The sequence below is a fragment of the Tachyglossus aculeatus genome, chromosome 1 (genome assembly GCF_015852505.1).
Source record: "Tachyglossus aculeatus isolate mTacAcu1 chromosome 1, mTacAcu1.pri, whole genome shotgun sequence".
Lineage (NCBI taxonomy): Eukaryota > Metazoa > Chordata > Mammalia > Monotremata > Tachyglossidae > Tachyglossus > Tachyglossus aculeatus.
In genome coordinates, this window is record NC_052066.1 from 106,054,246 (window position 1) to 106,068,162 (window position 13,917).

A 13,917-nucleotide genomic window follows, 5' to 3' on the forward strand; every position below is an offset into this window, starting at 1 on the left:
TTGAGCACTTACTGTGTGCAGAGCACTGTACTAAGATTTCCTACTGTTGAGAACTGCTAGGAGAGCCAGAAGGCTTTTAGGTGGTAAGGGGTTTAGTGAGACCTCAACATAGACCTATTTTGGCTGACACTGGGACAGTATCGGAATACGGACCCTGGCAATAATGGGAGGCCAGAAGACAAAAGCTACCACAGGTTTTTCCATTTCTTCTCTCTGAGGGAAAAGGGCAGAACTGTTCCCAGCCATATGCTTTAGCTATGATTCTTTAAGTTTTTGCCGAAATGGTCAAGCCATCATTTTTAAAATGGGGATTAAGACTGTGAGCCCCCTGTGGGACAACCTAATCACCTTGTAACTTCCACAAGTGCTTAGAACAGTGCTTTGCAATCAATCAATCGTATTTATTGAGCACTTACTGTGTGCAGAGCACTGTACTAAGCACTTGGGAAGTACAAGTTGGCAACATATAGAGACGGTCCCTACCCAACAGTGGGCTCACAGTCTAGAAGAATGTACATAGTAAGCACTTAATAAATGCCATCATTATTATTATTATTATCCCCCAAGAATAGATTTGTTTGCACAGTATGTTGAACAATACATTCATTTTCCTGGAGGCTCTATTTTTGCTGTTCCTATCGAAGGTTATCTATACAAGGAGCCTGGAGAAATTCAAGATTTCTCTGTGCAGTAACATGACAAAAGGAGGAAAAAGAATCATGCAACATTTCACAGAAGGGTCTCCTTTAGGGAACCCAACCCACAGGCTTACACTCCTTGAGATGAGGGGAAATGGATCACAACCAGGTCTACCTACAAATTGGGCACATCTTTTGTGCAGATTTTGTACAAATTGGGCAAATCTTTTGCACATCAAGTCTGGGCTGGACAGGGGCTTCCATCGGTCTGCTTCAAGGACCCAGAGCCTGATCACCGGGGACGACCCTCTTCAAGTCATAATAATAATGATGGTATTTATTTAGTGCTTACTATGTACAAAGCACTGTTCTAAGTGCTGTGGTGGTTACAAGGTGATCAGGTTGTCCCACAGGGGGCTCACAGTATTAATCCCCATTTTACAGATAAGGTAACTGAGGCACAGAGAAGTGACTTGCCCAAAGTCACAGAGCTGACAATTGGCAGAGCGAGGATTTGAACCCATGACCTCTGACTCCAAATCCCGAGCTCTTTCTACTGAGCCATACTGCTTCCATACCCCTTTCTCTGCTCTTCCCACAATCTACTCCAGGACTGTTGGTGCCCACACTTTCCCGAAACTATTCCCAAGCCCCCTCCCCATCGGAAATATTATCAAATCTCTTAGTGTGTCGGGCCACATTTTTCGTAGTTGCTGAGAGGATGCCATCAAATGAAAATCAAGAGAAGGGATGGAAATCCTTAAACTGAAAGCGAGCCAGCCCAGCTAAGCATGTTAGCTTGTGGGATATGAGAGTAACACAGAAATGGCTGTAACCTAGCAACTAATTTAAAAAACATCGAACCCTGGCCACAGTTTAAAACGTGACGCAGGGCATTTGCCCATTAGGTCAGAGTGCGAGCTTTCCGCAGGGTAGCTCTGCTATTTTCCGGGTTGTTCAGTCAACACCGTTAATAGTAACGATAATGAAAAGTGCGGACATCTCCAATCAGAAAATAATCTCAGCCGGTGTCGTTTTCTGATGCTGTGTATTCGCTTTGTTCTAGGGTGTGCAAGTAATAACTGGAAAAGCCAATAAAGGGAATTATTTCAGAATCCACATTAACCAGTACCACCTGGTGGAAACCATTACCTGCTTCTCTAAAAAGCCCTTTCCTGTGTCCAACTACATCTGTTTGTTTGGGCAGCACGAGCGAGTTCTGAACAACCTGTGTACACGCCATAAAGATGGTTTGATCACTGATCTTTATAGGTAAGAAGAATTTGGGATTAGGGGAAGAAGTTACAAAACCCACAGCTGTTATTGATCCTGATTAACCACACAGTGATTGCTGCCCTCTCTTCACCCCTCCCCGCAACTATAATCCTTTTCTTCCCTCCCCCTCTTCTGTCTTTTGGCCTTATCTAGACATATTCATTGGGTTTATGAGGGTTTAAAGATCACCCTGCTCTGGGCTCCCTTAGAAACTGGGGTTGAGTAGAAGAATATCAAGTTGCGATCTGTGCCATCTACTATTATTATTATTTTATTATTGTTGTTGTTAAGCACTTGCAATGTGTCAAGCACTGTTCATTCAATCGTATTTATTGAGTGCTTCTGAGTGCTGGAGTAGATACCAGAAGGGACACAGTCCCTGTACCACACGAGGCTCCCAGTCTCAGTAAAGGGAGAACAGGTTTTTAATCCCCAGTTTACAAATGAGAAAACCGATTCTCAGAGAGGTTAAGTGACTTGCCGAAGGTCACACAGCAAGGCTATTAAATGATACAACTCAGGTCCTCTGACTCCCAAGCCTGTGCTCTTTCCACTAGGCTGTGCCTCTTCTCTGCCATCTGAAAGTTTGGGGATTATTTGGGATCATAATAATTTCTCCAACTCAGATGTTCTTTTCCAAGTGTACAGATCTGCCTTTTGAAACTACTCAGCTGACAGATGACATTTGGTGGGAACTGGAATTGGCAGAGCTATTTGAGTGCATCTTTTCATCTCCTCTCAGAGCTTTCAATAGGGACTCACACCTGCATCTGACTTGAAACCAGAATCTGCAAAGCCCTAGAGCGGCCTTTTCTTTGCTGAGGTTTATAGCCCAGATTTTCTCTTTGCTGTTTGAGGAAATTTTCCCAAGGAGGCCAAGGGTGATGAAAATGTGGCCAAATATTTATATCTACAAAAAGGGAAATTAATTAAGAAAAATGTATTTATTTATTTATATTGGTTTTGGTATTTCTTAAGTGCTTACTGTGTGCCAGGCACTGTACTAGGGAAGCAGCATTGGTGCAGTGGATAGAGCATGGGCGTGGGAATCAGAAGGACCTGGGTTCTAATTCCGGGTCTGTCACTTGTCTTCTGTGTGGCCTTGAGCAAGTCACTTCACTTCTCTGTGCCTCAGTTACCTCATCTGTAAAATGGGGGTTAAGACTGTGAGCCCCATGCAGGACAGAGACTGTGTCCAACCCGATTCACTTGTATCCACCCCAGCGCTTAGTACAGTGCCTGGCACATAGTAAGCGCTTAACAAATACCACAATTATCATTAATTATCATTATTATTATTATTACTAAACTCTGAGGTAGACACAAGTTAATCAGGTTGGACACAGTCCCTGTTTGTTCATTCAATCGTATTTATTGAGAGCTTACTGCATGTAGAGCACTGCACTAAGTGCTTGGGATAGTACAATCCGACCATATAGTAGACACATTCCCTGCCCGCAATGAGTTTACAGTCTAGAGAGGGAGGCAGACGTGAATAGAAATAAATCAATGACAGATGTGGACATAAGTGCCGTTCTGAAATCCCACATGGGGCTCACAGTCTTGATCCCCATTTTACAGATGAGGAAACTGAAGCACAGAGAAGTGATTTACCCAAGGTCACATAGCAAACAAGTGGCAGACCCAGGATTAGGACCCAGGTCCTTCTGACTCCGACGTCCATGCTCTATCCACTGAGTTATGCTACTAGATAACTATAACATGAAAATGTTGTATTTAAGCTGTAACATGATTGGTTTTATTATAGAAAGTAGAGACCCTAAAGAGACTGACAAGTGGTGAAATCCACCATAGCTTCGGTTCCAGTATTTCACCTCCATATGAAGTAGAATTAGCTGATGACATGTATTTATTTTCCCCTGGGAGTCTTGTTCATATCTAAAGATGGGGTCCTTCATGGCATTTCTTTCCCAGTGGGGATACTCTGAATGAGCTTCAATTGAGAAGCAGTTGATAGAGCATGGGCCTAAGAGACAGAAGGACTTGGGTTTTAATCCCGGCTCTGCGAGATGTCTGCTGTGTGATCTTGGGTAAGGCACTTAACCTCTCTGGGCCTCAGTTCCCTCAGCTGTGAAATGGGGCTTGAGATTGTGAGCCCCATGTGGGACCAGAACTGTGTCCAATCTGATTAGCCCTGACCCCAGTGCTGACCAAAAATCAGACTGAGATTTTCCAGCCCAAAGAAGTTCTTTAATGAAATGCTTTACTCTCTCATTAATTCGTTCATTCAGTCGTGTTTATTGAGTGCTTACTGTGTGCAGAGCACTGTGCTAAGTGCTTGGGAAGTACAAGTTATCATCAATCATATTTATTGAGCACTTACTGTGTGCAGAGCACTGTACTAAGCGCTTGATGGTCCCTACCCAACAGTGGGCTCACAGTCTAGAAAGGGGAGACAGACAACAAAACAAAACATATTAACAAAATAAAATAAATATGTACAAATAAAATAGAGTAATAAATACGTACAAACATATATACATATATACAGGTATATATATACATACATATATATATATACTCTCATATAAACAGTTCCCATCATTCTTCAGTGGTGGTCAGAGTCACAGAGAGGACGCTAGACTTAAATCCCAGGGTAGTATTGGAGTCAAGAGCCTTCTTGTTTGATTATTTAAAGGGCTCCCTGAGTGACTCCTCTACCTAACACTGGGCAAAATAGATTTGCCTTGAATGGAGTTAAACTCATTGTTGGCAGGGTATGTGTCTGCCCACTCTGTTGTATTCTTCCAAGTGCTCAGTACAGTGTTCTGCTCGTAGTAAGCACTCAGGTAAATACCAGTGAGTATGATATGATATGATATTTATTTTATTTTGTTAGTATGTTTGGTTTTGTTCTCTGTCTCCCCCTTTTAGACTGTGAGCCCACTGTTGGGTAGGGACTGTCTCTATATGTTGCCAATTTGTACTTCCCAAGCGCTTAGTACAGTGCTCTGCACATAGTAAGCGCTCAATAAATGCGATTGATGATGATGATGATATGGTTTTCCATCTCAAGAAGAAGGTAGGGTAGAACCAGAGGGAAGACTTGTTTCCGAAGTGAGGTCTTCTCAACCCCCTGCAAGGCCAGCTCCTGGTGGGCCCTGGTCTGCAAAGCTTGATTGATCCATTCATTCATTCAATCATATTTATTGAGTACTTACTGTGTGCAAAGCACTGTACTTAGCTCTTGGGAGAAATATGTTGCCAGCTTGTACTTCCCAAGCACTTAGTACAGTGCTCTGCACACAGTAAGTGCTCAATAAATACGATTGAATGAAAGAATACAATGCAACAACAAATAGACACATTCCCTGTCCCAGCTCACAGTCTGCTGGGGGAGACAGACATTAACATACATGAATAAATAAATAAACAAATAAGGTAATCGGGTTGGGCACAGCCCCTGTCCCACATGGGGCTCACAGTCTTAATCCCCATTTTACAGATGAGGTAACCGAGGCACAGAGAAGTGAAGTGACTTGCCCAAGAGCACACAGTGGAGAAGTGGTGGAACTGGAAGTAGGACCCAGGTCCCTCTGACTCCCAAGCCCTCATCATCGATTCACTGATGAGGATGATGGAACCTCCTGTTGAGAATAACAGAAGAGCCTTAGTCCTGAGACAGAGCAGGGGAATGGGGTGTTTCATCATCATCATCAATCTTATTTATTGAGTGCTTACTGTGTGCAGAGCACTGTACTAAGTGCTTGGGAAGTACAAATTGGCAACATATAGAGACAGTCCTTACCCAACAGTGGGCTTACAGTCTAAAAGGGGAATACAGAGAACAAAACCAAACATACTAACAAAACAAAATAAATAGAATAGATATGTACAAGTAAAATAAATAAATAAATAAATAGAGTAATAAATATGTACAAACATATATACATATATACAGGTGCTGTGGGGAAGGGAAGGAGGTAAGAAGGGGGGATGGAGGGGGGACGAAGGGGAGAGGAAGGAAGTGCACACAGAGGAGTTGTGATTCACGGGAAGCAGTTAAGGAATATGATCTTTTGAGAGAAAAAGGAAGCTAGAGTTGAGGCACATCAAGGAGATAATAAGTGTCATAATAATAATAATCGTGGTATTTGTTAAGCACTTACTATGTGCCAGGCACTGTACTAAGCACTGGGGTGAATACAAGCAAATCGGGTCAGACACAGTCCCTGTCCCACACAGAGCTCACAGTCTCGATCCCCATTTTCCCGATGAGGCGCAGAGACGTGAAGCAACTTGTCCAAGGCCACACAGCAGACAAGCGGCAGAGCCGGAATTAGAACCCATGACCTTCTGACTCCCGGGCCTGTGCTCTAGCCACTTTACCATGATGCTTCTACTTGCTCAAGGTCACACAGCAGACAGGTAGCAGAGCCGGGGTTAGAACCCAGGTCCTAGTAATTAATGTGACCCAGGTCATAATAATTATGATATTTGTTAAGCGCTTACTATGTGCCAAGCACTGTTCTAAGCACTGGGGTTTTCACCCATTCAGTCACTCCATCCTATTTATTGAGTGCTCCCTACTAAATTTATTGATTTATTTATTTTACTTGTATATATTTATTCTATTTATTTTATTTTGTTAATATGCTTTGTTTTTGTCGTCTGTCTCCCCCCTTTCCAGACTGTGAACCCGCTCTTGGGTAGGGACCATCTCTATCTGTTGCCAACTTGGACTTCCCAAGCGCTTAGTACAGTGCTGTGCACACAGTAAGCGCTCAATAAATACGATTGAATGAATGGGGTTGATGCAAAGGAATCAGTATGGACATAATCCCTGTCTCGCATCGGGCTCACAGTCTAGGTGGGTGAGAGGGGATAGCGAGAGAACAACCAAATCAGAGACTTTTTTCAAAGGAGGTGACCCCCACATCCCAGTCTAATAAATCCGCTCCATTACTAATGGGTGCATGGCAGTGCTTGCCCACAGCTGGGGCCACATTATTCTCACGAGGCCCAAAATATTGCCAGCCCCCGCTGCCAGATCGCAGCCCCACACAGCTTGCCGTGTCATTCGTTGGCAGACAAACTGGCAGGGTTCATGGCCGTGGCAGCGAAAAGCAAGGGAAATAGTTCAGCTGGTTTTGGCTATAAGGTGACTAGCGATTGTTTTTCTGACCTTGGCAGCTGAGCAGCCCGCGTTCGGCTCCGGTTGCCCGACTCTCTCCATCAGGCTGAAGAGACTGAGCACCGGCCCCACTCTGAGGGCAGCCGACTGGAAACTGACTTTGGTTCCTTTCTCTTGCCTTGTGCTAATGGTATCTCATTCTGCCAAGGAGATAACAGGAGGGATGACCTGGACCAAGCCAGGGGTGTGTGTAATGACCGTTAGAAGCATCAGATGGGACCACGACAGCAATGACCAACAAGCGCTCCCTTTGGCAAAAATGGGGGCCAGGGCTAGCTTTGTGGGGAATGGGACATCTGGGGGAAGCGAGGGGTGGAAATGCAGTCGGTCGGCAGTACAGGCCCTCAGCTGTTCTTTCTTGGCTCCACAGTTCTCCCGTGGCTTTGATTCTGCCTCTCGTTTCCAAGGCTTATGTTGTATTTTCATTTCGGAGAGTCAGTGTTTCCCATCGTCGGACTGGGTGCTTGCTGAAGTGAAATAGTGCTCTAATAATGGCCGTGATTAGGTCTTCTGAGGCATGATGCCTTTTGTCAAAGGATTTTTCCAGGGGAAACTGCCCCGTGACCTCAATCAGCACTGGACAAGTTTACTTAGAAGGATCAAGCTACGGTTCTAAGCTGTTCCCCCTCAGCCCCTTCCTCCAGAACCTTGATGTCGTGACATTCAATGGACAGGTCTGTCTTCCTTTTTCCCCTGACATCAACGTGGCCTAGTGGATAGACGATGAGCCTGGGAGACAGAAGGCTCTGAGTTCTAATCCCGTCTCCTCCACTTGTCTGCTGTGTGACCTTGACAAGTCACTTAATTTCCCTTTCCCTCGTCTGTAAAATGTGAGCCCTAAGTGGGACAGGTACTATGTCCAACCCAATTATCTTGTATCTACCCCAGCGTTTAGAACACTGCAGGAATGTAGTAAGTGCTTAACAAATATTACAATTACTATCATTATTATCTCGGAGCTGGGCTGGGTACAGTAAAGAGAGGTCAGCATCAACAGACAGCAGTAGCAGCAATTGGATGGATTCCTCACTGTAGATGGGGAACATATCTAGCAACTCCATATTATTGTACTCTCCCAAGTGCTTAAGATACAGTGCACTGCACACAGTAAGCAGTCAGTAAATACCACTGATCGATTCCAAATAGGCTGACATGCAGACATGAGGAAGCAACTAAAAAGAAGGAAATTCTCCTGCATAATCCCAATGTAATGCTGTCCGTCCTTCTGGGTTGAAAGGCAGTAGATGGGAACTGGTCGCAAAGTCCTGTCTTTCTTCATTCATTCATTCAATCACATTTAATGAGCGCTTACTGTGTGCAAAGCACTGTACTAAGTGCTTGGGAGAGTACAATACAACAGCAGACATCTGGGGGATACGGGACCTCTCAGAAACGTGGTGAGCTGCATGATTTCCAAAATGAGTTTTCCCCAGGCACACACCAGGAAGTGTGCACGCTGACTGTGAAGATCTCTGAGAGGGAGAAGAAGAGGAGAGAGGAAATGTGAGGCAGAAGAGAGGGAGAAAGGGGAAGAAAGGAAGAGAAATGAAAAGAAAGGGAGAGAAAGGAGAGGAGGAGACAAAGGCAGAGAAGGGAAAGGGGAGAGAGAGAAGGGGAAAATGGAAGAAGGAGAGAGCATGAGCCCAGGAGTCAGAAGGACCGGGCTTCTAATCCCGGCTCTGCTATTCATTTGCTGTGTGACCTTGGGCATGTCACGTAACTTCTCTGGGCCTCAGTTACCTCATCTGTAAAATGGGAATTAAGACCGTGAGCTCCATTTGGGACATGGATTGTGTCCAACCTGATTAGTTTGACTCTACCCCAGTGCTCAGTACAGCACTTGGCACATTGTGAGTGCTTAACAAATTCCATTAAAAAGAGGAAAAAGGGAGAACATGATAGAATAAGAAGACGAGGGAGAGAAAGAAGGAGCACATATATGAATGAAGAAGGCTTTTGGCTTGCTAGGAAAGGATCACTAAAGCCCCCAAATTCTGAAATGCTGTCCCTAACACTTTCTTCTTCAATAATGAATAATTTAAATAGCACAGGCATGTTAGAAGTGGCTGTTCCACAGACAGGTTGCATAGCTGAACCAGATGCCCAACGCGACTTAACAGTCGCAACTGGACCCTCATATGCCAGCAGTGGTTGAGTTGCATTCATTCATTCAGTCAGTCAGTCATATTTATTGAATGCTTACTGTGTGCAGAGCACTATGCTAAGTACTTGGGAGAGTACAATATAAAGTTACATTCCCTGCCCCGAAAGGTGTTGCTGATTCCATTCCCAGTTCTGGCACTTCAGTTACAACCATGATGCTGACTGGAATGGGCTCTCTCTGCCACCTTGCCCTAGTTCCACACACAACATTCATTTCTTTATACTGTCCACTGTATGAAAATCAACTAATTAATCGATCAAATTTATTGATTATCTACTGTTTGCAGACCACTGGTTTAAGCACTTGGGAAAGTGCAGTTGATTAGGAGACCAGGATGTAGCTGTCAAGGAGCGTAAATCTAACCAAAGGAAATGACAGGCACAAGTCATTCACAAATAATATGACTGTTGATAAAAGTTTGGAGGGATAAATACTTGTAAATTAATCTACTAAATTGCAAATATGCATAAGCGTTGAGGTGTACAAAGGTATTATGGGTTGCTGTCGAATGTGCATGACCTGGGGAAGGTGAAACTCAATCCAGGAATGCTTCCTGGAGGAGATGCATTTACAGGAGGGCTTTGAAGATGAGGAGAGATCTGCTCTGGAACATTTGAGGAGGAAAGGCATTCCAGGCAGGCGGAAGGGCTCGGGGAATGGATCAGAGACTGGAGAGTTGACAATGAATTGTAGTGAGAAGGTTATCCCAAGTGGAACTTGAGTGCAGGCTGAGGTGCAATAGGAGAAGAGAGCTGTTAAGTAAAGGGGAGAATGTTGATGGAGAGTCTTAAGGACAATTGTCAGGAATTTCTTCTTATTGCAGAGAGGAATAAGTATCCATTGGAGATTTGGAGGAGAAGACAAGATATGACTGTAGACTGTGAGCTTGTTGTGGCAGGGAATGTGTCTTGTTTGTTGTTGTATTGTACTCTCCCAAGCGCTTAGTACAGTGCTTTACACTCAGTAAGTGCTCAATAAATATGACTGAATGAATGAATATAAGCAGAACATTGGAAAGAGCCCGGGCTTTTGAGTCAGAGGTCATGGGTTCAAATCCCGGCTCTGCCAATTGTCAGCTGTGTGACTTTGGGCAAGTCACTTAACTTCTCTGTGTCTCAGTTACCTCATCTGTAAAATGGAGTTTGAGACTGTGAGCCCCACGTGGGACAACCTGATCACCTTGTATCCCCCCAGTGCTTAGAACAGTGCTTTGCACATAGTAAGCACTTAACAAATACCATCATTATTATTATTATTATTAAAAGAATGATCTGGGCAGAAGAGTGAACTATGAAGTGGAAAAAGGAGAGATTGGAGGCAGAGACCGGTGAGTAGGCTGATCTCCCTTCAATCCTCTAGCACCCGCCTACTCTTATGCCTCAATCTCATCTCTCTTGCCATTGATTATTTGCTCATTCGCTCCCTTCTGTCTGGATCTCCCTCCCCCTTCTTATCTGACAGTCCGCCACTCTCCTGATCTTCAAAACTCTACCAAAATTAATCATCTTCATTGAGGGCTTATTAAGTGGAGAGCACTGTATTAAGTGCTTGGGAGAGTAAAATATAACAGAGTTGGTAGACACATTCCCTGCGCATAATGAGCTCACAGTCTAGAATGGGAGACAGTGTTTGGCACATAGTAAGTGCTTAACAAATACCAAAATTATTATTATTATTAATAATAAGATAAAAAAATTATGGCTATGTGTGTAAGTGCTTTGGGGCTGAGGGAGGGGTGAATAAAGACAGCAAATCAGGGTGTTGTAGAAGGGAGGTGGGAAAAGAGGAAATGAGGGCTTAGTTAGGGAAGGCTTCTTGGAGGAGATTTGTGGAGAGAATAATTGTCTGTCAGATATGAAGATGGAGGGCGTTCCAGGCCAGAGGCAAGATGTGGGTGAGGGATGGCAGTAAGATAGACGAGCTCGAGGTACAGTGAGTAGTCTGGCATTAGAGGAGTGAAATGGTGGGCTGGTTGTAGTAGAAAATCAGGGAGGTAAGGTAGGAGGGGGTAAGTTGATAGAGTGCTTTGAAGCCAGTGGTTCTGTTTGCAGAGGTGGATGGGCAACCACTGGAGGTTCTTGAGGTGTGAGGAAACATGGACTGAACAGTTTTGTAGAAAAATGCTCTGGGAAGCATAGTAAAGTATGGACTGAAGTGGAGAGAGACAGAAGGCAGGGAGGTCATCAAGGAGGCTGATGCAGCATTTAAGTTGGGAAGGGATAAGTGTTTGGATCAGTGTGGCAGCAGTTTGAATGGAGGGGAAAGGATGGATTTTAGCTATTGTGACAGTTAAATAGACAGGGTTTAGTGACAGATTGACTATGTGGATTGAATGAGAGAGATGAGTCGAGGATAATGCCAAGATTACGGGCTTGTGAGACAGTGAGATTGGTGGTGCTGTCTACAATGATGGGAAAGTAAGGGAAGGGCAGGATTTGGGTGGGAAGATGTAGAGTTCTGCTTTGGACATGTTTAAGTTGAGGTTTCGGTGGGACACCCCTCTAGACTGTAAGCTTCTTGTGGACAGGAAACATGCCTGCTAATTCTGTTATATTGGGCTCTCCCAAGTGCTTAGTACAGTGCTTTGCACATAGAAAGCACTCAATAAATATGATTGATTGACAGCCAATTAGAAATCTCCTGAATACAGGAGGAAATGTGAGACTATGGAGAAGGAGAAAGATTAGGCCTAGAGATATAGATTTGGGAATCATCCTAATAGAGATGGTATTTGAAGTCATGGGAGCAAGTGAGTTCTCCAAGGCAGTGGGTGTAAATAGAGAATAGAAAGGAACCTAGAACTAAGCCTTTAGGGACTCCCAAAGTTGGGAAGTGGGGTGGGAGGGGAGGAGAAGCTTGTGAAAGAGACTGAGAATGAGTCTAAGATCCAAAATTAAATCAATCAATCAGTTGTATTTATTGAGTGCTTACTGTGTGCTCACTGGGCTAAGCTGGAGTAAATGCAAGCTAATCATGTCCTACATGGGGGTGACAGTCTAAGTAAGAGGGGGAACAGGTATTGAATCCCCATTTAACAGGCGAGGGAACTTAGGCACAGGGAAAGTAAGTGGCGCCCAAGATCCCACAGGAGGTATATGGCAGAACTGAGAATTGAACCCAGGTTCTCTGACTCCTAGGCCAAAGCTATTTCCACTAGGCTACACTGCTCTTCCCTTCTGCATCACCCTTTCATTTGGGTCTATACCTGCTAAACCCTTTGATATTCACTTCACTGTGCCTATGCTATTTCTCCTATCTTTAATTTATTTCAATATATCTCCCCTACTAAATTGTAAATTCCTCGAGGCAAGGATCATGTCTACTAACTCTATTTTAACTCTCCCAACTGCTTACTACAGTGCTCTGTTCATAGTGATCACTCAATAAAATCCATTAATTTTTTAAAGTTGAATTAAGCTAAAGTAGAGCCCATGAGATTTGGCAAGTAGAAGGTCATTGGTATCTTGGAGAGTGTGGTGAAGAGGATGAAAACCGGACTGTAGTAAGTCCAGAAGGGGGTTGGAATATTTTTAGTTTTTCACATCTTTAAAATGTTCTTCTTTCCAAACATTTGGAGGAGTATGAGACAGAGAGAGAGAGAGAGACAGAGCGAGAGAATGTGAATGAGAATAAATATGTGCAAATGAACATACTGCCAATTCTGAACTCCCCAAACTGGCAGCGTGCCCTCCCAACCCATTAATAATAACTGCCATACAAAACAAAACCACAATAATGTGTTACATAACTGAAAATGCAATAAATGCATCCAGCCACCCAGTAAAATTGAGTGATTCTGCTGAATTTTCACTTGTACAGTTACTGCGCTAATTAAAACCATTGTCACGAAAGTGATTTGGTGACAGAATCAGAAGATGTAATTCCTAGATCTCCCTTCCTCCTGATCCAGAAGCACACAAACCTCCCTCCATACTTAAAATCTCTCTTCTGATCCTTCCATTATCTCCCCATCTACCGGCTTCCATTCTTATTATTATTAATAATATTAATGTTTGTTAAAGCACTTACTATGTGCCAGGCACTGTACTAAGCACTGGGGGAGGAGTGGAGTTGCAAGCAAATAAGGTTGGACACAGTCCCTATCCCACATGGTGCTCACAGTCTTAATTCCCATTTTATAGATGAGGTAACTGAGGCATAGAGAAGTGACTCACCCAAGGTCACACAGCAGGCAAGTGGCAGAACCAGGATTAAAACCCAGGTCCTTCTAACTCCAAGACCTGTGTTCTGCTCACTAGGCCACGCTGCTACTCATTCTTATCCAGACTCCTGGAACAAATCATGCACACTCCTGCCTCTATTTCCTTTCCACCCACAGTCGGGTGTCTGATTCCTTGACTTCACACAAACCACACTGTCTAAGCTCAGTGATGGCCCCCTTATTGTCAAGTTCAGTGGGCTCTACTCTGTCCTAATCCTCCTTGATCTCTCAGCTGCCTTTGACAATATGACTGACTCTCTCCTTGAAAAATACTATCAGACCTTGGTTTTGCTAATATTCCATTAACTGATTAACTGTAATAACTACTCCCTCCTTGAGCTCCTCAGTTTTATTCGCTAACTTCTCTTCTGTCGCTCAGCACCTAACTGTAAATATTTTCAGTCATTCATTCATTCAGTCGTATTTATTGAGCATTACTATGTGCAAAGCACTGTACTAAGCA

General features: G+C 43.9%; 1 protein-coding gene across 1 annotated transcript in view; it reads left to right on the top strand.

The window, feature by feature from the left end:
* Nucleotides 1-13,917, top strand: part of CFAP61 (cilia and flagella associated protein 61) — a 389,026-nt gene that overhangs the window by 312,144 nt on the left and 62,965 nt on the right. Inside the window, exon 24 of the mRNA XM_038744718.1 lies at nucleotides 1,705-1,910. Coding sequence (XP_038600646.1) covers nucleotides 1,705-1,910 — 206 coding nt within the window. The remainder of the gene's footprint in view (nucleotides 1-1,704; nucleotides 1,911-13,917) is intronic.